Here is a 27,860-nt window from a genome sequence, read left to right on the forward strand (position 1 = left end):
CTGTATGACACCATTGGTCCACACCCATATGCACAGCCCTCAGTTAAAACTCTATAAACTGTATAAATAGAAGGAGAAAATCTTTTAAGTAAAATTGACTGTATGTCCTTTTGAAGCTGACTCCTAAATTGAACTAATACATAAGGGAGAATGCTGCTTCTGAACGGGACTGTGTTTAGCCCATGTGGTGCATATGCAGCCCTGGCACTGTCACCTACCAGCTGTGCAACTCCCCTAACTGTAACACTGGGCACTGGGATATTCCTCTGTCATAAGGATATTTTTATATAAATACATTTAGAAGTATAAGCTGAGAGTAACAAAGGCTACGCACAATGAACATATAAGCAATCTATAAACTCTCAAATGAGTACAAGAGATTTCAGTTCTTCTGTCTCAAAACGGTCCTTTCTTGCTGCAGCAAGGATACTAGTAACCAAGTCCTTGAAAAACTTATGCTAGACAAAAGCTTTAAAATCAAATCAGTGAACTAGGAACAAAAGCAAAATAAATTCACTGCCACTGTAGTATGGAAAGCTTGTGGAATTTGGCAGCTTAATTTCTACCTCCACTCAACCTACCACACTTTAATGTACATGCTCCATTATTTCAACAGTATGAGAAGAATATGGTGTTCACAAACACACTAGGTGTGCTCATTCTAGCACATGTAGGCAGAACAAGCAGCCAAGAGGTTACGATAGCGCTGGTCCCAGGGTTGAAGATCCCCAAAACTCCTAAACGTAGAGTAACTTTCACTAGATTAAGCCAGGCAAAGAACTATGTTTTTGTGGATCAAAAGGTTCAGAATAGGATTCATTCATTTTATTTAAAATGTTCAAATGCACAACACTGTAACCACCTTCATTTTTAAGCCATGCTTACAAGCATAAACTAGACACATGTAAGCCATGAAGAAACTAGTAAGACAGGAAATAGCCCTTAAGAAAAAGCAGCCTTTAGGTCACCTGGTAAAAGCAGAGTCTGAAATTATTTTAGGACAACAGAATTCTGATATGCATAAAGGGGGGAAAAAAACACTATGGATCCCTCAGAAAAGCACATGAAAACCAGAACATAAAAATACTCACAAATGTATGTGGCTATATATAATATGTAACATAATAAATAACAAAAATCCTCCCAAACTGCACACATTTTTATAATAACATATAATACATATACATAAACACATAACATGTATATATACACTTCACATGTATTTAAACAGGAAAACTTTAGAAAAATGTATTTTTAAAGGGCTCTATAAAAATGTTTTCAAAAGGCAAAAGTTGTTTGCTAGTGAATATGTCAAAGCAAGCTGCGTTGTTCTTCTCCTTGGCTGAAAGCCAAAGCAACGTCACTGCAAGAAGCATGCTTACTTTAAATAGCATATCTGGAACAACTGATAATGCCTTTATCACAGCAAAACATCAGTAATTTGAAGTTGCTGTAGAAAATATCCAACTTAAACATCAGCATACTAGGTTCACTAACACTGTATGCTTTTCTCAACAGTCCTTACACAACACCTTAGATAGTCACACTAATACAGTAAGATTAATTCTTTGAAGAGTATTTTATGTATGCATAATGGACTATAGTAATAGAAAACAACTCTGACCATAAATGGCTGTTTTCTTTAAAGAACTGGATAGTATAACTCCCATAATGCAACAACATGTGTTTATAAATTAGGAGGTTTGTTTTGGACACTTTGGAAATTGGCTTCATTTGGGTTTAATTTCAGGTTTATGTGCAAATAGACTCCTGTCAGAAGGAAAACCTTAGATTATATAAAACAAGGACTTTTTAAAAAAATAATATTCAGCATTTCTTGCTTACACTCCTTTTGTAAGATTACATTTTTCAGTTGTATCAGTTACGTATATTACAGGAATGAATCCTAGACAAAATTCAAAAATTCCCAAATGCTATCCAGAGTTGATAAAACAAAAAGTTTAACTGAGCACTACAAAGTTCCAGAATCAAAGAACTGAATCTTCTCTTCTTCCTTAGTCTTGAAAGGCTCCCACAGTCTTACAAATCAGTAATTGTTTCATAACATGCACATGTGCATCCCAAAAACATAGATAAATGTGTTTAGAGAATCCTATAATGTCATAAAAATACTCCAAGAATAGCAGTAACATTGTTAGAAAATTGCCTGCAACTAAGAGCTCCATAATTACTTATTCTATTCAAACATTAATTCACCAAGACACCGTCCTATTCAGGACTTCAAGGTTCATAAAAATATCAACTAACCTAACTTCCTCAAAAAGTATTCATTCTTGCAGACAGCTCCATCCTCTGTAATTATTTGCCAAGAAAAGTATCTTTGTGGTTCTGAAACCAACAAAAACACGTAGAGAAGTGAGTGCATAACAAACAATACAGAACACTAACTGGATAACAGCCACCACAATAAAATCTCAAAAGTAGAATCCGTCTCTGTTACAGGGTTGGAGAGAAACAAGTCAGATTTTTTTTTGAACAGGAAAGGAAAGATCTAGCCAGCCTCAGGAAACAGAAACAAAGGGCTACCTGGCAAAATATTTCCCTCTGTCTTCCACCACTCTCCACATAAAGTCCTTTTGCTTCTGTAAGACTAAGGGGGGGAGGGGGTGAAATCAAGGCTCTGCACAGCCGACCACTCTCAGAGGGAGCTGCTAACTGAACTCTCCATTGAATGCATGAGACAACTTCTTTTCGCTAGACCATACAGAAAGAACATTTTGCCTACCTCACTGTGCATACAGAAATACTTTTGAGTCCTACTTTGCCATACAACACAGGGCTTGAAATGAATGCAGGCTGCTTGGGAAAAATGCCAGATGTCAGTTAAAGGACTGCTTATTAGTCTGCAAGTGCCGTATACACAAGTATTTGCCAGTATTGCTTTGTATTAAAAAATTAGAGCTGAAAACTCTTCTAGTTTTATAATCTCAAATGGTTCTGGGAAAAAAAAAAAAAAGGTCAGATGAAAACTAGCCAACAGAAGTTGCATACATACCTCTCCCCAAACTGCATATACATTTCTGTTTATTTTTTTTTTTATTTTTTTTTAAGCATGCTCCAGAACACGAAGTTTTCTGCAGTAAACACATGGTACTCCTACTGATTTCACCATCATAGAATCACAGAACAATTCTGGTTCAAAGGACCTAAATCACCTCATCTAACCCCACATTCAACACAGAGCCATCACCAACCAGGCTGCTCACTACCCTTGTCAAGTTCTGAACATCTCCAAGGAGCAAGACTCTACAACCACTATGGCCAACCTGTTCCAAGGTTTGACTACCCACACTGCAGGGTTTCTTTTTCTGGAATTTGTGTTCCATTGCTACTTTTTTACCACTGTGCAGGAAAGCTCTGACTCTCTGCATCCTTCCACTAGGCAGCTGAAGACAGCAGCATATTTCCCTCCTTAGCCTTCTATTTTTAAGACTTAATTGATTCAGTTCCCTCAGTCTCTCCTTGTGCCTGACATGCTCCAGCCCCATAACCATCCTGGTGGCCAGCTAAAATGTCAGTATCTTTCCCATACTTGGGAGCCCAAATTGGACACAGTGTATCAGAGGTAGTTGCAGAAGTGCCAAACAGAGGAAGGATCGCTTTCCTTGCTGTGCTGATTATACCTTTGCTAATACAGCCCACTATGTGGCTGGTTTTTTAACTGCAAAGGCACACTGCTGACCTGCGCTCAACTTTTTCTCCATCAGGACCTTCAGATCCTTTCCTGCAGAGCTACTTTCTAGTCAACCAGTGTCTAACCTTCGCTGTTGAATGGAGCTATTTGGCTTCAGGTGCAGGCTTTTCCATTCATATTTGCTGAATTTCATAAGGTTTCTGTCAGACCATTTCTCCAGCCTACAGAGGTCCCTCTGAACAGCAGACCTACCCTCTAGGGTATCACCTACAAATGTGCTCAGAGTATTTACCATCCTCCTGACCAGGTATTAATAAAGATGCTGAACAGTATCATCCACTGTACAGACACCCATGGGAGGCCAGACTGCCCAGCTGCCAGTTGGGCAGCTTTGCTAACCATAACCCCATTGACTCTAGCAGTTCAGGTCAGTAATCTTATTCAAACAAAACCAAACACACACTCCTTCATTACATAAGAGCAGAATGAACGTGTATTTCTGTATTTAATGATCCAGTAAGCAGGACACTAAGCATAGCTGTCTCTTCTGCAGAAAACAGTGCAGCAGAAGAGCTGTATGAGCTACTTCCATGTGAGGTATCTATACTCGTGCAATACCGCATTTCACAGCTTACAGATATCCTGTAAGTTCAAAGCTCTCCTGGCAGCTTTACCAATGCCTCATTGGGCCATTTAGCTAGTTACAAATTCTGATTGAGATTTTCCTTCTGGAAAGTTGATCATTACTGTCACTTTAGTAAAGCCTTTTTTTAAAGCCATGTGTAAGTAGTGCTACCAAAAAACCGTTCATTGTTAATCTTTGGACAGCAGTTAAAAAGTAAATGCTAACTCCTGACTGTGGTGTAAATTTTAGCAAAGCAGCTCTGTACAATCTTAAGATTGTACAGACTTGTCTTAAATGCCAAGAACAGAATTCTTGACACTTAAACAAAAAACCCCAACAACAACAACAACAAACCCCTCACCCTCCAAATGGTCATTTATTTGCTATCTATGGTAACTTTGCCACAGTGCTCATAACAATGATGGCATTTGTTTTAATGTCAGAATATGACATTTTGGAAAAAATGCTAAAAACTGTAACAGTTTAATTTAGCAGAAAATACTACATTTGTGGTACCAGTACAGGCATTGTGCACATTAAGAAACTAACTCATACAAAGTTCTTCAATAATACGAGTATTGTATTTAAAAACAAGACAAACTTATTTTAACATTTCCTAGATTACAGAAGACATTTTCGTATTTTCCTCAACCATTAATAAATAAAAAGTAAAAATCAAAGTTATCCCAACATAAAAGACAGGATTTTAGGGGAAGATGGGAATAATAAAGAAAGTATTAGATAATAAAATGTTGTAATTAAAAAGCTACAAAAGCTACAATTCTACAGTTATAATTTACAATATCTGAAAATATTTCAAGGTTGTTTTTTATTTTTGAGTTAGGGCATTTGAGGATGCAATCAGTAAGAAAAAAAATTAAAACATGCATGAGTGAAGCAGCTTCTATTTAGTGACAGTCTTAAATTACTGAAGGAACAGACAAAGCATGCTTCTTAAAAGCAGCCTCTACTAAATACTGAGTACCTCAATCTGGGGATATTTTAAGGGTACTTTTACAACACGAGAATAAACAAACTTATTGTTTATTTTAACACAACAGATCCAATTTTTTACTTTTGTTTGGTTTCCAAAGAAACAAACATGCCTGTAAAAAACCAAAGCTACTTATCCAATGCAAGTAGCAGCCTGACAAACAATTCACATACACAAAATTTTACAAAATACTACACAGATCTATATGTATACAGAACTTCAGAGTACTGTAGTTTGATAAATGTTATTTTCATTACTAAGTCATTATTTTAATTATACCAAATCCAAACATTAAAGCAACAATATACTTAATTTTATCAGCAGGAAATTAAGAACAAAGTTTCCCACACAGACAAAATTATTATTCATCTGTTTTGGCAAAGCTGGAAAAACTAGAAACTTATGGTTACTTGAACTTTGGATATAAAGAACTTTCTTAGAACTTGCTCAGATTTCTTTGGCCAAAGTTATTTCAGACTTGCATCTCTAGTGTAGTTATTGCCTGAGGGAGTATTTATCTTTTAACAGTTTAAGAAAACAAAACAAAACAAAAACACCCCCCAGCTTCTTCCTACAAATATTTAGTTACAAAGTTCCAGGCCTGTCATGATCTATATCAGGAAATCTAAATGGAAGACAGAGAAAAAAGAAAGTAACATATTTGCAGATCTGGGATGTGCTGCCTAAATCTTGCCAAATTACAGTCTCTTTAAAGAAATCTGTGTATACTCAGCATATGCAGAGTATGGCACATAAATTCTCAATATTCTATTACTACAAAGTATGCTCCATAAATTTAAAGCTTATAACTAGGGTCACAGGAAGAACACTTTTCTGTGGTTGTTCTTGAAGATTACAAAGTGCTGTTTTACTTGATCTGGAAGTTGAACAGATGCACACACCATTCCCTATTCCTTTTAATTCTTATGGCACGTGCATCTGAGCTGAACCAAGAATAAGGGGGGAAAGGCAAACAAAGAAACAAACCCCACCACATACCCTAGTCCCAACCATTTGGGACTAGCTGAGCCACCAGACTGTAATACAGCAGGAAAAAGACCCAGGCGTGTTTCATTTGAATCCTCCATAATGCATATATACAAACCAGCACTTACATAGAAGTATACCTTACTTTACAAGGTACCAACTTATCTGGTGTAATATACTTTAAAAAACAATTTAAAAGCCCTATGTCTGAAGCCATAGTTATGTTTTGCGCAATGAATAAAATACAAACATAGCATCTTGTAAAAACACAGAATTACAGAATGGTTGAGGTTGGAAGGGACCTCTGGAGATCATCTAGTCCAACTCCCCTGCTCAGGCAGGGTCACCTAGAGCATGTTAGACAGAGTTGCATCCAAGTGGGCTTTGAATATCCCCAGAGAAGGAGACTCCACAACCTCTCTGGGCAACCTGTGCCAGTGCTCCATCACTTGCACAGTCTCACAGGAAAGATTTTTTTCCTTATATTGAGGTGGAACTTCCTATTTTTCAGTTTGTGCCTGCTGCCTCTTGTCCTGCCACTGGGCACCACTGAAAAGAGGCTGGCTCCATCCTCTTGACACATCCCCTTAAAGTATTTGTAGACCTTGATAAGACCCCCCCCTAGTCTTCTCTTCTTCAGGTTGAACAGGCCCAGCTCTCACAGCCATTCCTCATAGGGCAGATGCTCCAGTCCTCTGACCATCTTTGTAGCCCTACGCTGGACTCTGGTCCAGTAGCTCCATGTCTCTCTCGCACTGGGGAGCCCAGAACTGGATGCAGTACTGCAGATGAGGCCTTACTAGGGCCGAGTAAGAGCAGCAGGATCACCTCCCTCAACCTGCTGGTAACTCTTCCTAACGCACCCCAGGCTACCGTTGGTTGTCCTGGCCACAAGGGCACATTGCTTGCTTACAGCCAACTTGTTGTCCACCAGCACTCCCAAGTCCTTCTCCACAGAGCTGCTTTCCAGCAGGCCAGCCCCCAGCCTGTACTAGTGCCTAGGGTTATTCCTTCCTAGGTGCAGAACCCTGCACTTGCCAGTGAAAAAGAAATCCTCCATTTGCATGAAGTGAAACAAGTAACTTCATTTAATGCTATTGTGCATTATGTAATTAGACAAACGGTTAGCTGGCTCAGTCTTGAACAGCTGTAGACTTTGCAGAAAGTTCCGAGGCATCTTGTAACTTTAATGACAGTATGTGATCACAATCTTCCACTTTGTCAGAAGAGGGAAAAAAAAAAAATACATAGAAGAGGTCGATAGGTATATTGTTATGTAATAATCAGCTCTACAGCAGCTAGTTTATGGCTATCAGTCTTGGCAATCACAAAGTTCAAAAGCAGAAAGTATGCAGTCTGAGGCAAGAACTTGTTTATCTAAATACCATGGATTAGCACAAACTAAATAAGTGAGTTCTTTGAATGCAATAAGGATTACACAGTTCACTTTGCAGTGAGCTTTCAGTTAAGCACAATGTATATACGTCTCTGTCATTCAAGTTCAGTTACAGTCAAATTCAGACTGGTCTAAACTAGATGCATCATGTTCCAGTGCAAGTGTTTATGCTGACTGTAAAATGCAAATGTTTGTTACTTTCTCATCCTCTGCTCCTGTCTTTGTAATGGTATATCTCCTCAGAAAATACCAGTTATGTTTAGCAGCTCAGTGAAGCTGCATACTAGTTTTATTCATTTAATATTGGCTTGGAGGAGGGGAAGGATGACATTAAACACCACATGCTGCACAAGGCAGAGCTTTCCCAGGATATGTTACCAAACAAGAGACTGCATGACCTGCTCAAGGTTACAGTGACTCAATTGCTCGCCCTGAATTAGAAACTGGTATCCTCCTCACTCCTCCGGTGTTTTTGCTAATAAAGTAATACCACTACTGAACACTTATAGAGTTCCTTTCATTATAGGATGTCAAAAGTCTTTATAAATATTAATTAAGCATTGCAACAAGTCTAAGTAGTATGTAAAACTTAATTCTGCACATGAGTAAACCCAAGCAAAGAATAAATAACCTAAGTTCAAAGTCACAAGACAAGTCAGCAGTTTGGGTAGTAAATGGCTCTTGCCATTAAGGAGCACTACACTAGAAGTAAAGATATAATTAATACTCCAATTGGTGTGAGCAATACAACCCTTAGTCATCAATACATTAAGGTAAAATATCACTAATATTCAATCCTGCAAAAATCACACCAAATTTCAGCCAGTGTTCTCATAAAGACACTAAGCTTGGCTTCTTACTAACACGAAATACAGTTCTGAAGAGGTATTTTGCAAAATTCTGATAATAACTTGCCTGATAGATGTGTAATAAAGTAAAGTTCTTCGGTACTTTTAGAAAATTAGGAAGTAATATCAAAGTGAGACACAATTTAAATATAAAATCAGACTCCGCAACGTATTTCTTACCATTCAATCATGTACTCCAACAACTAAGAAAGAGAAACAGCAATTTCTTAGAAGAATTCAATACCTAATTTCAAAAGAAATAACACCCGAGTTCAAAATGGATCTTCAGTAAACCACTTAATCAAGCAGTTACATGATCCTACAGCTTAATAGCATTTCCACAGAAATATTTCCTACTACAAATATTACTCAGTTACAGTTACATCCTCTTTCCAATGACCATAACTGCCATGACACACCAATCTATAATACGTGAAGCATAGTGCTAACCTGAAAGCCAAACATGTGAAAACACACAAGTCAATCTGCTTCTATGTGCGACCATATTAGCAGATTTTAATGGCAGGATTGCCTTTAAAAAAAAAACAAACAAGAACAAAAGAAAATCTTTGAACCTACAGAGATTACCCCTAAGTAAAAAAGTAAATTCTCATCTCCTGCAAAAAATCCCTTCTAAATTCAGTATGAAAATCTTACTTTAAGACTGTAAAAAAAATTGACCTTTGGAGCAAGACTGCCATTTTCTAGAGTAAGGCCAAAGGGGGGAAAAAATTGCATGGAAAACATTAAACATTTACAGATTCACTTCACAGTGAATAGTGTTATAAAAAGGGAACTTTGTAAAGTATATCAGTTTTTACAGTGACTGTAAAAAAAAAGTTAAATAAAAAGTGTCATCCATATTTTGGTGTACCAGCACTCAAACACAAAATTTACTTCTCACCAAAATAAAAGATTCAGTTAAGGCTAAAGATCAGAAAATTTCACCATGCTTTGTTAGTTCTTAGAGCCAATTGAAATTTTTACTATGAAATTTGATACACTTTCAGTCAATAAGGAAAGTGCAAGTCTATTCTAATCTAAGCATAGTTTGCTCAAAATATAAAGATGTTAGATCCGATACCTATTTTTTAAAAAGCAAGACTTCAGAGGCACTGAAAAAATAATTAGGTTTTACTGTTAAGGAACCCTGAAATAAGACATACAGATTTGCAAAGCTTGGTATGGAGGCATTTGTGTGTCAGATGCACGCTTCTTGTCCTTCTTGTTACAACCAGCTCGCCACTCTTGTCTATCAATCATTATCCATTCAAAAGCATCGTTGGTATTTTATTACATAAAATACTGTAACTTATTATTTTACATTCATAACTCACATGACTAATTAAGATGAAATTATTCACTGGCTCATAAAATTAAAACCAGACAACTCTAAATAAACTGTATGTTAGAAACAGGAAAACAGACATGACTTGCTTTGATCTACAGGAAACTAATAATCCTTCCTCATGAAGTTAATAAAGCAACTGAGCAATTCAAAAATCTCTCCAAACATTTCTTTACATTATTATCTGATATTCTGAGAACATAAGCAGATCTGATCATTCTGATATAGCACTCCAAGAAAATGAGCAGCTACGATCTCAAAATGGCAGAGAGAACCAAATACCTTCACCAAAGCATGCAGTATCTATAAGGAACACTTACACACTCTCCCTACTAAGAACTTTATTTTTGCCTATCTTGAGCTGTGAATTCTTCACTCATATGGAGTGCTGCTCACTGTGCTGCATTAATACTATCACATTGAAAATCCCTATCAAAGATGATGGGGCAGCACAGTCAAGGGAAGAATAATAATAGATAAGTAATAGTTTTATTGCTATGTACCTTTCTAGATTTTAAAAGATATTTTTTTTTTAACTGTAGACTACTAGACAAAAAGTATGATTCCACTGGACATAAACCACCTCCCCTTCCCAATGAAGTACTAATTCTAATGGTAAAGAGTAAATTCTAAAGGCTAACACTAAATTTCTAAGCCTATTAGATCATAGCTCTATATTTTATTATATGTCTAAGTATGTGTAAGGAAAACTTCTGTTTTAGGTATTTCATAGAAAAACACACATAGTGTACTTCAAAACATTAAAAATTTTCAATTAAATTTCCACAAATGTTTTAGAAAAAGAAAAATTCCACTCACTTTATTGCCATATTTACAAGCACAACATACTGGCACATAACACTTGTAGAGAAAAAAGCCTAAACTGTGTCTCACTATTTTGAAAGCCTGCAGTATTTCAATCCTTTAATATCTAATCTCTTCATGCTTTCAGTCGATTCGTTCCATTAACCAATATGACAGAGAAAAAGAAGAATTTCTTACTAAATGTCATTATATTTGTTTCTTTTCTTATCTGGAGCTTTGTTTTCGGCAGGACAGAGACAGCATCAATTCTCCATGGAAAGCATTACCAAGGATGATATTAGAATTTATGTCAAGAGCTTTGTAAGGTCACAGAAACTAGAACTGCCTAATTATGAACATATTTAAAGACAGAGAGATACAAACCACTCAGAGAACAAGTAGGAGAGACAGCACCATAGCTAACATTAGAAATACCAACTGTTTATTTATGATTTACTGATATTCATCAGTCTCAAGAACATCACAACCAGCAGCCATTGCTTTACAATGAAGCACTGTCACCCCATATCACATACCTTCCTGATTTAAGCAGGAAGACATAAGCATTTTCAAGTGTATTAGTACTTCTTCCCTATAATCTGTGCAAATGATTTGAAAATTGAGACCCACTTAACAATATATTTTAAAAATGGAGAAATATCACTTCCTAGTAGAAAAGGAATAGAAAAAATGCGGAAAATAGTATTTTACAGGTCATAAATCTGTTTAGCAGCATATATAAAATAACTAGTTGAAATTCCTACAGAACAGGTGATTAACAAGACTCTCAATCATAAGAAAGAACCGTATCTTCATTCAGTCTAAGAAGATACTGATGTAATGATATTAACCCCCCCCCCTCCAAAAAAAAAAAAAGAAAGAAAAATGAAGCCAGTCACAAAAGATGAGATGGAAACAAAAGAAGCTCTAGGAAACATTCCATCAATAGGTGGAAAGAATTGCTACCTCTCATGTTTAAAACAAGCTAATAAGCTATTTTTGATCATCTGTTGTTACAGTCCTGCTACCATGCACCATTCCTTAACTGTCTTTTAAAAAGAGTTAACTTTATTTCATGCCTTCTGGAAATAACGCATAGATTAAACTACCTTGTCTAGACATTAAACTGTTACTAATTGATGAACAAACAAATCATTTCATTATTTCCTAAGCAAAGACTTAAGAAGAAAAAAAAAGTTTAACTGAAGAGTGTTCAGTATATTACTGGGCATTTATCTAAACTAAGGGTAGTCTCCTACTAGGAAAAGAATTTATTTTAACCAAGCTGTAATTTCTGTGGAATTGGCATCTGCCCAATCTTTGCAATTGCTCACCTAAGAGCTTTTCTTATTTGTATGGAAATAGTGTGGAAGGTAAGATTTTCAAAAGTTGATTGAGGATCATTCCTTTTATCTTTCCAGGAATGATAATTCACAGCTTAAGTGATGAATTTCAGTTGCTGCTTATATCACTTGAAGGTTTGGTACCAAATCTAATCTGGTTTAAATTTTTGATTTAAATATACTGCTTTAAATACAGTAGTTTCAGTTAACCTAGAAATTAGCTTTAATACTTTCAAAAATAGTAAATATCAACCTATGGATATACCTCACATTTGAGATCCTAGTGGCCATTCATACTGGAAAAGCAAGAAGGATTTTTTTTTTTTAATCAACTACACACAACTATCAAGAAAAAAAGTCTTTTATAAGTTAGGCCAGCAGTATAACATCTATATTCCATAAAGTTTACATTTATTCACAATATGGTAATTTGCATCACAAAATGTTTTTAACATATCAAGAGTCAAACTTGCAAACCATCTACAACGTGGCTATGGTTAATTTTCCAGACAAGCATCGCTCCTTTTTCTGCTATGGAAGAGTGAAATGAGCTGTAAAGAGGTAAGCTTGACAAGAAGCTAACACGAGGAAACCACTAAACTGCTACTTAAAGGACAGGAGCACAGATGAGCACCACCACAATGGTATACAGACAATAAAAATGTAAAGTCGTAGTGGAAAACTGAAGTGGAAATTTTAATGATACATATTTACCATTTAAGACCTTTCTGAAGTTCTTGAACTGATTTGCCATGTTAAATTCTGAACTCAAGCAGTGTTTACTATCTAAGTAATTTTTGCCTCCTTGCACTAGGTAAAATTAACAACTTTTTAAATGAAAAATAAGCATTTAAAAAGTACATCACGAGATGCAATCTAATTCATAGAACTTCTAGAAATGACCCGTTTCAAAATGTAACACAGGTATTTTTCACTTCTGAACATTAGAGAATATACAATCCTTTTAAACATGAGTACTAACACAGCAGATAGGTAGATCAAAACTATTTAAGATATTCAGCGTATACATTCTTTAAACAGTTCTGGAGGTTTTCAGCTATAAATTTGTTTCTACCACAGCTGATAGAATTTAAGTTTGCCAATATATCAGAAGACTCCTTCCATCTTTACCCCTTTCTATCTACCACTAATGAATTCTGTAAAACTGCTCTGTTCCACGTCTTTAGCTTCTCAGATGCTAGGAAAAAAAAAAAAAAAAAAGTTGTACCATGCTGGACAGGAATGTAAGATATACACTCTTCCACAAAAAGTGCACTTTTCATCTATCCAGTTAAATCATCTCTCCATCCTCTTTAAAAAACGTGGCTCAAAATAAAGACAGCTCAGCTCTTCACTACTAAATAAAGCTGAAGGTTAGAATGCATAAGCTGGTGTGGGAGACTATTTCCTGCTGAAAGAAAAGCCCTTTAAACACTAGAACGTTAAATCTAATTTGTCAGCTTATTGTGCCCATATGCAATTTCAGTGCAAAGCTTCCATCTTTCTAGGAAACCACTGTACTGACAAAATGGACACAATGCTACTTCATGAAGAGGTTAGCATGACTTTATAGTGAAAGCATTAAAGAATGCAATCACTTGCATAAACATCTGAAATTTCAAATTTCAAGTGAAGGACCAGACTCTTTGGTTGAATCAAGTCCATCAAGATCTGAATCAAGAGCAGGCTGGAAGAGCCTAATGGGGTCAAAATTGTAACTGATATACTGCTGATGACAATGAGGAAAGTGTAGCAGTAAAAATCATCAGGTTGTTACTATGCTCTTTCCAAAGAGTATACAAAGCATACTTAACAGCATGGAAAACAGTATACTTAGTTAAGTAAACTTTTGCTAACCTTGCTCTTACTACCATATTCTTGTAGAGGGAAGAAGAACCCTATCCAGTTGCTGAAACTCTTAACATGTTTGAATTAGAGGACTGCACAATTCAGAATGAAACATAATCAGCTGGGTCTCTCTCAGACCCTGTATCACAGGAATCTTGCCCACGCTATTTCAGTTGGTGACTTGAAAATACGCTACTTTAGCTGTATAACTGATGAATGCTTGAGTTTACTGTATTTCTGGAAAACATGCTGAGGAGAACCATACAATTTAACTCCAATATATTACCAGCCTTAATAGGTGAATAAAGCAAGAACTGCCACAACAACGTCAATCTCTAAAACGGCCCAAGCTTGTGTAACAAACCTGATGGATATCCAGTTTAAATGTCTTCTGAAGCGACGACCAAAGGGAATTGGGATTTATGAACAGGGGAATAGGTGAAACCGAAAGGGAAACGCTTTCTGTACTAGTTTCCACCTGGCTCAGTTAGCAGGGTACACAAAAGAGGAGAGAGAGGAAAAACAAACAGTAGAATATTGTAATACTCAAATTAGTTCTTGTACTTTTCATAATTACCAATAAAAAGTTTTAGATACAGCCTCAAACTGCACTAGTGAGAGGCAGTTGCACAGAAGTCAGAGGACACATGGGGGAGGAGGAAGGGAGAGAAAGGAGGGCTCAAGTGCTTCATCCCTCAGGAATGTGAAATACTTTATTGTTAAGCCTTCAATACTTGGATTTCTTTCTGGAACTATTTCACATTTTATTTTCCACAGACAAAAAGAAAATTACTTCCAGGTAAAATATTTGCTCTAGGTTTTGCTTTTCTTTTTTTTCAGCTAGGCTACATGTTAATAATTTAGGAAAGCACCCGTACTATACATTTCTTGCAAACTCTGGTCCTGCACAAATGGCGTGTAGATTAAGAAGATACACCTGAGAAAAGAATGCAAAGACAACCTCACTACTAGAGTTAATGGGGTTTTCCATGGAAAAGGAAGTCTCTTTTACTGTCAAAATGGATTAGCTTATCCTTGTCAAGATTTTTAACAGTACAGAAAACTAACTCTCCATGGTGCTGTTCATCCCATAAAAAAAATTTAACCCAAAGTCTCCTGTCTAAAATAAAATACCTCAAATAACCAAAACTGTCAATAAAAGGATGATCAATACAATCTACTCAAAGCTAGGCTTTTACTCCAGGCAGGCAGGAAATGTTAGACTCAATGAACCTGCAAAGGGTTTTTGCTTTTTCTCCCTGTATATCTCACACGAAAGCCTCTTCTCATAATACAGTGAAGGATAACAATATTTAAAACTTCATAAAAATTTCATGCACATTAAATACAGAACACGGGTTTAAGTTTAATAAAGAACTACTACTACAAGAAGATTTCCACTTCTATTTTATATCAAGGAAAAACATCTACTTTTCAGGGTTATTTTTACATCGAGATGTCAAGGCAGCATGCACAGCAGCTTTTAGGTCTTCAATTCCTCTACCCTCAGCAAAAACCTTTAAGTCTGACCTCAGAATCCTGCACTATCCTTTGTTAAGATTTATGATTCAACTACATTAAACTCCACAACCACTGAATGCAAGTTTTAACATGCAAGAGATCTCTTAGCATTTGGAATTTTCAGAAAGTTGACATAGAGAATCCCACCTTTTTACCTACATCATCATCTTAGTTAAATCAGCTTTGTTCCCCTGAAGCACTGGGGGCTGGGGAGCAGGAGAGGAGAAGCATCACGCGGCTCTCAATTCAATACAGCGGTGTACTGCTGGCTTGAGCCCCAGGCCAGAAGCCAGGAACTTCTGAGTTCAAAGCTGGCTCTCCCATAGACTTGCCGTGTGGCCTTCAGAGAACCTCTAAATTTCTCTGCTGCCCCTCTTCAATCTGTATCCTTACCTTATCAAATGGCATTTGCTTTGTTCAGGCTCTTCTGAAACAAAAAAGTGAACCATCTTTGAGAACATTTTTCACCATGGCTTTAGTGGCTAGGGATGACTTAAGAAGTCTTCACATGTCAGCTTATTTCTGGTAGTCCATATCAACTACATAAGTGCAGACATGCACATACATACACACACACACACAGAGTATTGAAAGAAAAATGTAGTAAGTTGGAAAATAGAGAAGTAATCATTTCAAATTTTATTTTAAAAAAATCAAAAAAGATGAAAAATGAAATGGAGTCAAGTTAACTACCATAAAGCAGGTTAAATTGACAATACAGGATAACCTATAACCTTGTTCCTATTAACTTGCCTTACATTCTGAAACAATTAACTTCAGGTTAATCAACTGAACCAGCTATCAAATCTGTTTTTAACAGATTTGACTAAATACAGAGGGCACATGGTGCTTTAGCTCAAGCAATTGTAACTACTAATATTTTAAAATACTACTTTAACAATGAGAAATTGGCCTAGAAAAGTGCAGAAGAGAAAAGGATCTACATCCAACTGAGTTACTAAATGATATTTCAGTTATTGCTAAGTATCTGTTTTCTTAAGAAAGCACTTAAGAAAAGTTACATGACCTTAAGCTAACAACATACTTGCATGTCTACTGTAGAATAGTTTCACTTTAAATTATTTGACTGAAGTAGAATCCAATGGAGACTGACATTAGCTAACCTCAACTTCTCTTCCTAAATTCCAAATGAACCAATCATGCAAATGCAGCTGTCGACCTTTAAAATAGCACACACTAGTTATAGGTCAGCCCCTTAGGAGAAAACTCAAGGTTTTTGGTTTTACTTGGTTTTCAACAAGACAGGCTGACCATCTGTAACTTAATCTGTTCAAGTATCCATGGCCTAACCCTGGAGAGCTAGCTTAGATTAACAGTGCAGCTCTAATCATAAGGCATATTAAGGTGTCAATGTAAAGCCTTGACTCTCCCAAAGTTTAGCCTCCATCTGCTATCTCATTTTTAAAAACATGTTCATCATGTTTACCTAACATCTGATATAAACACACTTCCCCCAGTTTTTCTGTACTAGAACACAGAATTTATTTGTGGAAAAAGGTAAAAAGTGACTCCCAAATAACAACATAGCAAAGTAATTCAGGATACTGCCTTATTTCGAGACTAAAAATGTTCACACAATGACTTCATCAGAAACAACTCCTCCAGAACAGCTTCTGTGCAAAGGTAAAGCAGTTTAATACAAACTCAGATAGTTTTTGCACAATGAAGACTAAGACTTCTGGTTTTCTGCTGAAAATTACCTGCATATTAAAGACTTGAGTCTCCTATCCCAGGTCACATGCCAATATTTTCCTGTTACATGCTAGCGCTTTTCAAATTGTATTTGTCAATTTTAAAATCCTTTTTCCTGATAAAGCCTGGAAAGTTAAATACTTAAGCAAATGTAAATGTAGACAATTTCTAAGAAGATTAAATCTGTACTCAGATGAGATTTTGTTTTCAGTTTCCTACATCACACTACAATCAATAGGTTTCCAGTAGATGAAGCAATCACAAACGTAACAGCAAGGCTACTGTATTGATTAGCAAGTACTGTTACCAGGGTAATCTAGATCTAGTCTGAATAGGATTACATGACACAGGTAAAAACAAAATAAAGTGAACAAAAATAACCCTAATGCCTTGCTCACATTTTTTCCTTCAGCACTGTTTGGTCTGTTAAAGATGCATCAATTGAAATAATCTGAACTTGGCCTGCAAAGGAATGGAAAATATATTTCATGCTATAACAGGAGGATATTTCATTTGAAATTCCCATTAATGCTACTATAAGTGAGTTCAGTAGCAGCAGCTGGAGCCTCCTCTTACACAAGATTCAAGACAGCTTTGGAGGTTTTTCTTCAGGTTAACCACATTCTTAGAGGCAGTTTGAACCTAGTCAACATTTAGATTCCAACCAGTGCACATGAATGTGTGATCTCACCTCCAGGAAAAAAAAAAAAAAAAAAAAAAGTTAGATATAAAACACATGCATAACCTAAACAGAACATTCTCTACTCTTACTATATCCCATTTTTAACCAATTCTTAACCCCTCTCCTCCCTTTTTAAAGTATCTGCCGTGGAAGATCCTTTGAATAAAAAAAGTGGTGTAATAATGCTAACAGTACCAAGTGAAACCCAAAAATATAGGAAAGGAGGTTTTGAATATATTAACTATGACATTAAAGAATAATTAAAAAGTCTTACAGAGATCAAAACATTCAGTGACAATTTTCTGCTTCATAGGATGACCAATTCTTGATGTACATACGAACAAGCTAGGAGAGAGGGTGCTAGGAGAGGTTTGCCTCCCTGCTTCCCCCTACCCCTCCCAAATATATAGAAAGGACCTACTTTCAAATTTGCTGAAATCAAACCCCCTCCAATAAGAGGCAAAATAGCCTGGAAAGAATCCAACAAGACTTACTGGCTAAAAATTTCCCAGTACCAAAGTACCAACATTCACCTATACGTTGTGGTTAAATGGACTACCATTCCCATGAATTGTGCAGAAGACCAAGCACAATTATACCATATTCTGAGTTAGCAACATTACTTATCAGAATACACAGTCTTGCTTTATTTGATGAAGTTCTCAGTAGTCATCCCCTACTTGCTGAAGAAAGCTGCTTCGTAGATAAGTATATCTAGAGAGTATCAATATAGAATTACATTTTGTTAAACAGGATCCAGAATCTAGTATGACTGCATAACTGAAATTATGCGCAACCCAGATACAAATGCTAATGCAGAAGTTGCAACAAAAACACTAACTCTGCTACATTAAGATTTCTAATGTAACTCATATAGTGTATTTTACTATAAACATCAAAATTTAAAGCAGAAAAAAGTGGAGGAAACACTGAAGGAAGATTTAAGTGACAAAGAACATTGCACCTTGGAGAACTGGATGGCTCAGGCATAATCAGGTTAGTAAATGCAGAATGAACCACGATGACAACACATTTGTGGACATTTGCCACAGAGCACATACAAAATAAGACAACTGAGCTTAACATTAATTATTGGCTAGCTGACATTAACTGAAAATATATTTAACTTTTTCTGTTTTTTATAGGTCAACTAGCCCAAAAGCTCAAAACCTAAAGGCTACTGTGCGTATATGCTTAAAACAACTAAACTCAGGTAGTGTCAACGAAGTTGAATTCATGCACATACATATGGAGGCTGGGGTCAACAGCATCTGTGAAATTACAAATGGACAGTAGTTCATGAATATGGTATGTTAATAAGACCTTAAAAACACTAGTAAGCATGCCAGAAGTTATTTTTAATCACTAAATATTAGAAAAAAATACAAACACATGCAGAATTTTTTTTCTGATTCACTCAAAACAAGTTATGCTTGAGGATCTGCAATATGCAGTATCCAGATCCACCTGTTATATCTGTATCAGTACTTTTACAAGTCCTAAGCATATGCCTCTACTAAAAACACTGAGAATAACACCCATACTTCCTTTACTTCATAATTTAAGCATACATGATGAAGTTTCACGCACTTCATTAAAGGAGCATAGGAAATCAAGGAGTTAAAAAAAAAAATCACCTTCAAAAATATTCTTACCTTTCTGCATTTTAGTTGCTGAAGTAACTATCCCATTTTAGATCACATCTAGCTATGATGGAACTCAGTGTCAAAACACTTAACCTAAACAACTGATCATTCATTTGCAGAATATGTAGCGATATGCACATTTGTCAATGTGTTTATATATTATATATATTAAGAAGTTACATATATACACGTACTATATATAAACAAATATATACATATGCACACACATGTATAGTAAAATATTTTTTGCTAGACTACTCTCTATTATGTTTTGCAGCTCTTCAAAACTATCTCAAAATCTGCTAACCTCCCCTACTGTTCAAAATGCCCCAAACTTAAAACCTCACAATTATCATCCTAAAAAGGGAACAACTCTCCGATAGTACGAACCCATTAATACTTTGTTCTGATTTTGTTGTTGTAGTAAACTGTAAGCCTAAATTTCACTACTAGAAGACCCAATTCAACATAAATTTGTATTAATACTAGTGCTTTGTACCTTCATGGCGTTTTCGTACTCAGTGATATCCAAGCACTTTTAAATCATTTTCCAGGTCTTAAAAAAAAAAAAAAGACAGAAATTGTGACACAGTAGCAAACAGTACTCAGCTCTCAGGATTATTACCTGTTGGTTTGAACACAACTCCTCTCACTATTTTCTTCTCTCCAGGTGTATTAACATTTTTTCTTGCTGAACTTAACTCTTGTTTTTATTTGTTCTGCCTCAAAGAATCATCCCATGTTTTATTAACGCATCTTTTCTGAGGTATCTGCAGTAATGCCAGTGTTTGTATCTTGTTTTACGTTTCCTGACATGACTAAACTAGCTAGTTAAAAATAGTCCTGGCACTACATGCTGAAGGAGGATCAAGGTTTGCTTTTTTCATTTGCCCATACTGTAATAGCTGAACAGCACACCAATCAGTTCTTAGTTATGACTTCTCAGTAATGATCACAATTACAAATACACAATGGTAGTAGCATCAGAGCATTTCAGCCCTTGACTATAATCCTAGCATACTGTATAAAAGCAAACAGCAAAATATCCTTTAAAATAACAATGTCCACAAAGCTTTAGGAACTCTCTTCAAAGGATCTTGATGACACTATGTAAAAAATATACTAGGGTTTGCACATACTCATGTTGCTCCTGAAACATATGCCCTGTCTCTAAAAAAAAACAAAAAACAAACAAACAAAAAGCTGTGCTGCCTTCTGGGGTTAGAAGTACAATGTACAAAGAAGAAAAGGTATTTAAGCAGTGAAAAGTGTTAAATGGACAGCTTGGAAGCTGGAATTCACTACCACAGATACAGAAAGGCACCATTTTCCTAGTGTCCTTCAAAACAATTATGGCACCATCACTAAAACTCAAAGGGTGTTTTTTCATCTCAATGATGCTTCTGTGTTTGCTCTCAACCCTGAAAGTATGATCTTGACACCTACCTTCAAATACCATTTGGCAAATAGTTGAAATACAGCATATGTAACCATACCAACTAAACTCCAGTGTCACATTAGCAACTAAAGCTTGCTGTTTCTTGAAATAAATACTGAACTTTCCTTGCTTTAAGAACCTATAAATCTTTATATTTACCAAAACTGAAATTATCTGTTTATCAGATATAATTTAGCAGCAACAATTATAGCCAAATATTTAAAATTTAGTCACCTAAGATGTAACCAGTTTCTTCAGCAGCATTTTTCTAAGCAAAAGAAACACGAAGAAACATCTTATCCTTGCCCAGAGGTTACATGCTACCCTTTAGAAGACTTCTGGAAAGGTTAAAAAGCTAGAACTGAGATACCCATCCCAATTCTCTCAGTAGAAATCTGAAGTGTAGTTTGTTAGAACCAAACATCTGAAATATCTTACTTTCCTACCTCAAATCTTGAGCTGTTTAAATAGAAAACTGGCACTTAACCTGATGGAAGAGCTCTTCTGAAGGTGCTAGCTTTCTTTTATCAATTAAATCAGAAAAATCTCAGAAATTCTTTCAAGTCATAGAACAATATCAGCAGAAGACCCTACGAAACACACTGATACCACCAATCACTGCCCCAAATAATTATAACCTCAACTTATCATCTTCCATCCTACTCAACAAAAGGAAAATTTTCACAAAGTGATCAGAGAACTAAGGAACTCTGCTTCACACTGTAAGCCTCAAATAATTTTCCCAGGGAAAACTGGGAAAGGCCTTGATAAGAATTCTCCTGCGGATAGAATCTCTAACATCCAGCTGTATACTATGTCACATTATGGATTTTTCTCCACTTGCAGATTTGGATGCTTTCTCCTGTATTCAGCCATCTATTACTAAACAAAAGACAAAGGTCTCAAAAGATTAAGTTTCTGGAATCAGCCAGCACAAACTCTATTATCTTAGCAAGTTCACTACCACCATCCCAACCCCCCCCCCCAGTAATGGGCGGGGGGGGGGGGGGATCTAAAAGAAGTCACTGAAAGCAAGCAGACTGATTTTTTCAGACAATTGATTTGCTTTCCCTGATTTTTTTTTTCACCCATTAGAGGTGTATATTGAAAGTCAATAGTAATAAAGCCTTTCTTGTCAATTATTTCTCAAGAATCTCTTGAAGCGGTGCACAAAACTCCAGCGGCTCTGCTAGCTGCACAATTCATTAGTTTTCAGTCTACTAAAATTGTGTGCTTTAGGAAAAGACTTTGATTGCTGCAGATACCAATAACAATTGGCATACAAACACAGGTACAGAATAAACAAAATAATCTTTCTAAGCCAGTGTCCTCACTGTAAATTAAAAGGAAAAAAGGCCCCTTCTCCACTTTGCCAATCTTCAAACTCAGATCTAGAAACTGCAACTCTCAGGAGCCTCAAAATCATTCTGTATGGGTGTGTGTGTGTGTGTGTGTGTGTGTGTATGTGTATATATATATATATGAGAGATAAAAACTATTTATATATATATGAAATATATATTTTATGTATGTATAGATGTGTGTATACACACACACACACACGCGTTTTCTTTGTATTAAAGGAACATACTGAACACAAATAGTACTGAGAATTGTCCACACTTGCACTTTTAAAACCCTTGAATTTTACAGACTGGAGAGTACTCAACACACTGCACTAAGCCTCAATAGGTCAAAGACATTTATGTGAGGAACTACTTTAATGGGTCCTTTCTATTCCTAATGTACTTTCTCAACAGTTTACTTGAATGTTTGATAGACTACATGCTGGAATCACTTCTAATATTCTCAATAGTTGTTTTGTGTTTGATCCATGACAGGTCTTACAGTTATGAACATCTGCAGAAAATATTCTGGTTTTCACCTTCCTAATAATCAAGGTATTCACATGATTTGAAAGTGTGCAACAGAGATGATAATGCATGAAGATGAAAAACATGCAGAAAAGGCAAGTATTTCTCTAAAGCACAAATTCTGAGGTGGTCAAATCCTACAGTACTGTCAATCCAGGACAAGTTTTGTTACCCTACTTCCTCAGTTCAGCCATCAGACTATAGCAAACATTACATGAACTACTTAGTTGGTGTTTCGGCCCCAATAGGTATCTAATATTTGAATATGATGACTTAAAAGTTGTATTTGAAAACAGTACTTATCCGACTGTTTGTCAACCAACAGGTATAGTCAATACCTGGTGGCTACATTAGCATCTCCATTAAGACCCAAAAGGCCCTGAAAAACAAAAGCAGATTCAACCATCAAGTTGCATCAGGTCAGACACAGATTTTCGTAACTCTCTCTCACACAGATACATGCTAATGACAGAGAGTGGAATCCAGGTTAGTTCATTAACTATCAGTGTGTAGAAAGTGTCTTGTTTTAATTGTGAACTGGGTAATCCACTACTATCTAACTTTGTAAGACAAAAATATCAGCACAATATCCCATATCAAATTTGAGTGGAGATCTTTTTCTGTTGGCTACAACACCCTTGCTCGACCTTAAAAACAAAAACCACCTCTAATTTCCACAGTAGTCTTAATGAAAGGCAGAATTATTTCAAATATCTGCTAGCCTGAGAAAAAAAAAAGCCAGACATATACCATTATGAGCCTACAATTAGAAAAGGCAGATATATCTTCAGGGAACATTCAAACATCAGTCTGACATTTGTATTTAATAGCATGGATGAAAGGTCACAAAGAAATACAAAATATAACCCATCTTGCAGGTTCGCAAAGTTGACCTGCAAATCATAATCAATACACACACAGAGATACGTGCACAAACACAGAGTAATCTGAAAGGAGATTATATTAAGATGCAACTGTTTTCCATAATTATCGGCTGCCTAAACATCCAGCTACAAAACTATCAGAGCTCAAGGCCTATCATAAAGAGAAGAGTAACATATACCAACACAGAGAAGATTTTTCATTTAACCTCACAGAAAGGAGCATTACATCACACTCTTACAATGCACGGGGAGGGGCCTGCTCTCAGAAAGCAAGCTTCAGCTATTTCCCTTTAATCCTCTGCTTGGTGCTGGGAGATGCAAAAATAACTTCGATTTCAATTTTTAGTAACGGAGAATACGGTGGTGGAGAAATGCACGAAAACACGGCTTTTTACCTGTGCTTACGACCACACGCGTGCACCCCCGCGAATCCCAGCGACGACGGCGCAGGAGCCTACAGACCGCAGCTCGCACCACCGCGCAGCCCGCATTCCCGCGCCCGAGGCGCGTTCTGGCAGGCTCCGGAGCCGCGGCACCGCGCCGGGCCGGCCGGCCGACTCGCACGCCGGCGGCCGCGGGCAGCCCCGCTCGGTCCCGCCGAGGGCCGAAATGAGGCATCTGGCTGCGCGGGGGAAGGGAGGGGAGGGGAGGGCGCGGGAGCCCGCGCAGGAGGCGGCGGCGGCGGCTCTGCCTTTTCCTCGGGAAGGCTCCCAGCGCAGGAATCCTCCCCCAGCCCCAACCTCGCCACCCCGGCCTGGCGTCCTAACTGCTCGGGCGCGTTATTTGCCTGTTTATTTTTATTTCCTCCGTCCTCTTTCGCCCTAGGACGAGTGGCCTGCTGAGAACACTTCCCCATCTGTCCCCCTCGTCGGACCCAGCAGCAGAAAGAATGCAAACCCGTTTGTATATATGCAAATTTTTGCAGCAGATTTAAGAGCTTCGGGTGCTGTGGGGAAGAGATCCCTATTTAAGGAGCCTGTATTTAAGTAAAACAAGATTTTCGGTAGTGTCTTGTGCTTCACCGGTTTAGAAAATATAAAGACCTTCTGTAATTTGTACAAATGCTTTAAATTACAAATCTCTTCGAAATCGACCACACGTTTCTACCAGACATCTTCTTAAAAAACTCTAAAAATCCAGTCAGTTTTACGAGTAAAAACAGGCCGCATCTAAACCACGCTAGAAAAAAACACCTCTGCAAAACCACCGATGAAAACGGTCAGCTCAGGCTCTTAAAAACCTCCTAATCGGTTAAAAAAAAAAAAAAGTAATAAAATCGAAACACGCTACTAACCTCATAAAGTGCAGCAGTGCTTAAATCCAGCGAGTTGAGGCATACAAGGTAGAAATGGAAATGAAAAGAGATCCAAAAAGTGATTCTGTACGTGTTTTCTTTTTCAATTTCAAATGTTCAGAAACCAGCAGAGACTCTGTCGGCCATTTTGGCTTGAACTCCCTCCCTCGCTCGCTCGCTCGCTCTCCCTCGCGCTCTCCCTCCCTCGCGCTCCCTCTTGCTCTCTCTAAAGGAAGCAGCTTTTTGTGACCTTCAAATAGCGGCGGGTCACGTGACGCGCGGCGGGCTGTCAGTCAGCGGCGCGCGCCGGCCCGCCTCCCGCCTTAAAGGGGACGCGTCCCGTCCGCGCCGCGCCCGCCGCTCCTCCCCGCGGGCTCGCCCCGCACGGGCACCCGGCTCCCTTCGCCTCCGCTCACCGCACGCGAGGGCAACGCGCGGAAAGGGCAAGAGAGCGGGCCGACTTCAGCACGGAAAGGCAAAAGAGGGAGAAGGGAACAACTCAGCTGGAGTGTTTTTTTTTTTTTCCCCGGCTGGCTAAAAATGAAACTGCCAGTTATGCTAATTCGACATTACAGTTGCACAACCGATAAACGATAAATCATGAAATGTCTGAGTCCCACAGGCAACGCTCAAGTCTTCTGCAAAGCACCTGGGAATGCCTGACCCTTAGCGCTTACCTCAAGAGGACGCGACATTTTAAGTACCACCCCATCTTGACTCAAGGACATCATCTTCAGTCCGCAATTAATCCAGATTGTAACCTGAGCGTCTAGATAACACGCGCGCACACAGACCTGAGATCCAGGTTCAGATATGCGAAGACAGATTCTCAGGACTGCAGAGCAAGCTCCGAGTCTACCTTAGAGCCTTGACTTCTTTTAAGTCCCAGGCTGCAACTTATTCATTACACAGACACTCAATTCTCTCTTCCAACAATTTTCATAGATAAATTCTCCAAAAGTTGAAACACAGAATCCCAGTATTTTGCAACCTAAAGAACTGCAGGATATGCTTCCAGACATTATCTTGAATGTGCAGAAAAAGTAAAGTATATGTTAATGTAGCTATTACTCTGCAGTGAGGAAGCCACCTTAGTTTGCTCAAAACAGGTAACAAATGCCTGAATTAACTATGCAATGAAAACAGGCCCTGTGAGAGTGGACAGCAGCTCAGGAAGCTGACACAGCCTCAGTACTGAGTGCTTGAAGTTTTGAATTTAATTCTGTACATTGTTTTGCACTAAGACTAAGTTAAAAAAAAAAAAAACTCTAGAACTGAAAAAAAGAACATGGAATTGAACTAAGCTGAAAAATTTAGGGAGGCAACATTGTGAGCTAGTGGTTTTTAGGGAGTGAATTTTGGGAGGGGTGGAAGCTGCACTTCTTATTAAATAGAATAAAAATCATTACTATGTATTGCTACCGTACTATGCAAGTCACTGACTAAACATTGTGTTTCAAAAGCCTTTAGGAGGCTACGAGTGGCTAATACGGTTCAGGTTTTGACAAGCTTTGCTCCCATTATCCTCAATAGTAAAAAGATACAGAAACCAGCACAATCTCCACAACAGAGATTCCTCCAGTGTGCAGAATTCTTCAGCAGGACTAGAGCGTGCACAATTAGCTCCAATGTCCACCCCTGCAGGCTCATTACACTCTGGAAATGGCTAAAGCATGCTGCATTTACAGGTACTGAAATAAAAGTAGATAGCTACTAGCTGCTCAGGCTGCTCTGCTCTCTGAAATGGAGCAGAAAAATCAGCCTGCTGGAGGTAATGGTTTGCTGGTGCTCTGTGGTGGGGCTAATCCAAACACCATAATTAAAGAACTGTGGTGAAATATCAAAGAACGCAGGACTTGCTGCAAATGAGAATGTGGAATACACCACAATTGCCCTGGATATCTAAAGACAAATCCCAGACCAACGGCTAGACCAACAGCTGGATTTACAGAGTATCACGAAAACAAACAAAAAAACCCAGCTGAAGACTAGATCAACTATTGCAACTGCATGTTCTACAGATGTCTTCACATTGAGTGTCGGAGTATGTATTAAGGGACAGACAAAGGTAATTTTACTCTCCTCTCCCAGAAAGTCAAACTGTTACTCAGATCTATAAATCCTCTTTAGTAGAGCCTGATAGTTCTCCATTCTGAAGTCCAAGTAGCTTTTCCTTCAAGGAGCTGATAATACTGCAAAGATTTTAAGGACATTAAGCAACAAGCACTCACTTGAGTTGCTGTGCATCAAGTGCAAGCCATCTGAAACTTCGTATTGTCAATGTTCAACAGGCAAAGCTTTTTAAATGAGAACACTTTTTTCAGGACAAACAAGAATCAGAGAACCAAAAATACTTGAAGTGACTAGTGTTGGCAATTCTCAAATAATTGTAGCATGGACAAAACACCCTGGGGAATATTTAGCAATCTGTTAAAAATGTATATGCAGTGGGCCTAGATCTCACCTTGACTATTTTGTTACTGAAGTTAAATTCACTGTTCTTTACAGAAGACAATGTGAACATTATCCATGTTTTGCCTCCTTTAAAATGTTATTTCTAAGCTAATCATTATTTTAACATAAAAAATACATTTTTTCAACTAAGACAACAACTGAAGCACATCATTTTTGCCTCAAAAATCTTCATCTACTTCTACTGGCATACAGTTAACTCTTGTCTACCCAGGGCTCAAAGTTGTTTTTTGTTGTTGTTTTCTTTTTTTTTAAGCAGTATTTCCTCAGCCAGCATTGGGGGAGGAAGAGAAACAGCAGAGTAATTCAGAAAACAATGAAGCAGAGCATAAAAATACGGCGCATACACAGAACCTGCATATCCCTTTTCAGAGGGCAATTGCACTTTAAAACCTAACCATTATGCTTTCTGATGTTAACAGCTCTGTTGATAGGTTATATCCTTGTTATGTACTACTGATTTACCTGACTATACAGACTTCATTTCT

At 37.5% G+C, this 27,860-nt stretch overlaps 1 protein-coding gene across 15 annotated transcripts in view; it reads right to left on the reverse strand.

Moving 5' to 3' along the window:
• TNRC6B (trinucleotide repeat containing adaptor 6B) overlaps positions 1-27,860 on the reverse strand; it is a 133,173-nt gene that overhangs the window by 50,025 nt on the left and 55,288 nt on the right. The window contains exons 1-7 of one of the 15 annotated variants that reach the window (XM_062587683.1): positions 24,901-25,111; positions 19,910-19,966; positions 19,011-19,035; positions 18,259-18,478; positions 17,659-17,773; positions 17,481-17,544; positions 15,763-15,796 (exon numbers count right to left, since the gene is read on the reverse strand). The exons of 9 other annotated variants lie outside the window; for them this stretch is intronic. Coding sequence is in view for 1 of the 6 variants with exons in the window: in XM_062587644.1 (XP_062443628.1) it covers positions 24,901-24,905 (5 nt within the window). In the remaining 5 variants the exon portion in view is untranslated. Of the gene's footprint in view, positions 1-15,762; positions 15,797-17,480; positions 17,774-18,258; positions 18,479-19,010; positions 19,036-19,909; positions 19,967-24,900; positions 25,112-27,860 lie in introns of those variants that run through there. 5 more of the 15 variants (XM_062587652.1, XM_062587662.1, XM_062587668.1 and 2 more) reach the window with 5 other exon arrangements.

This window comes from Rhea pennata, chromosome 1 (genome assembly GCF_028389875.1).
Source record: "Rhea pennata isolate bPtePen1 chromosome 1, bPtePen1.pri, whole genome shotgun sequence".
NCBI lineage: Eukaryota > Metazoa > Chordata > Aves > Rheiformes > Rheidae > Rhea > Rhea pennata.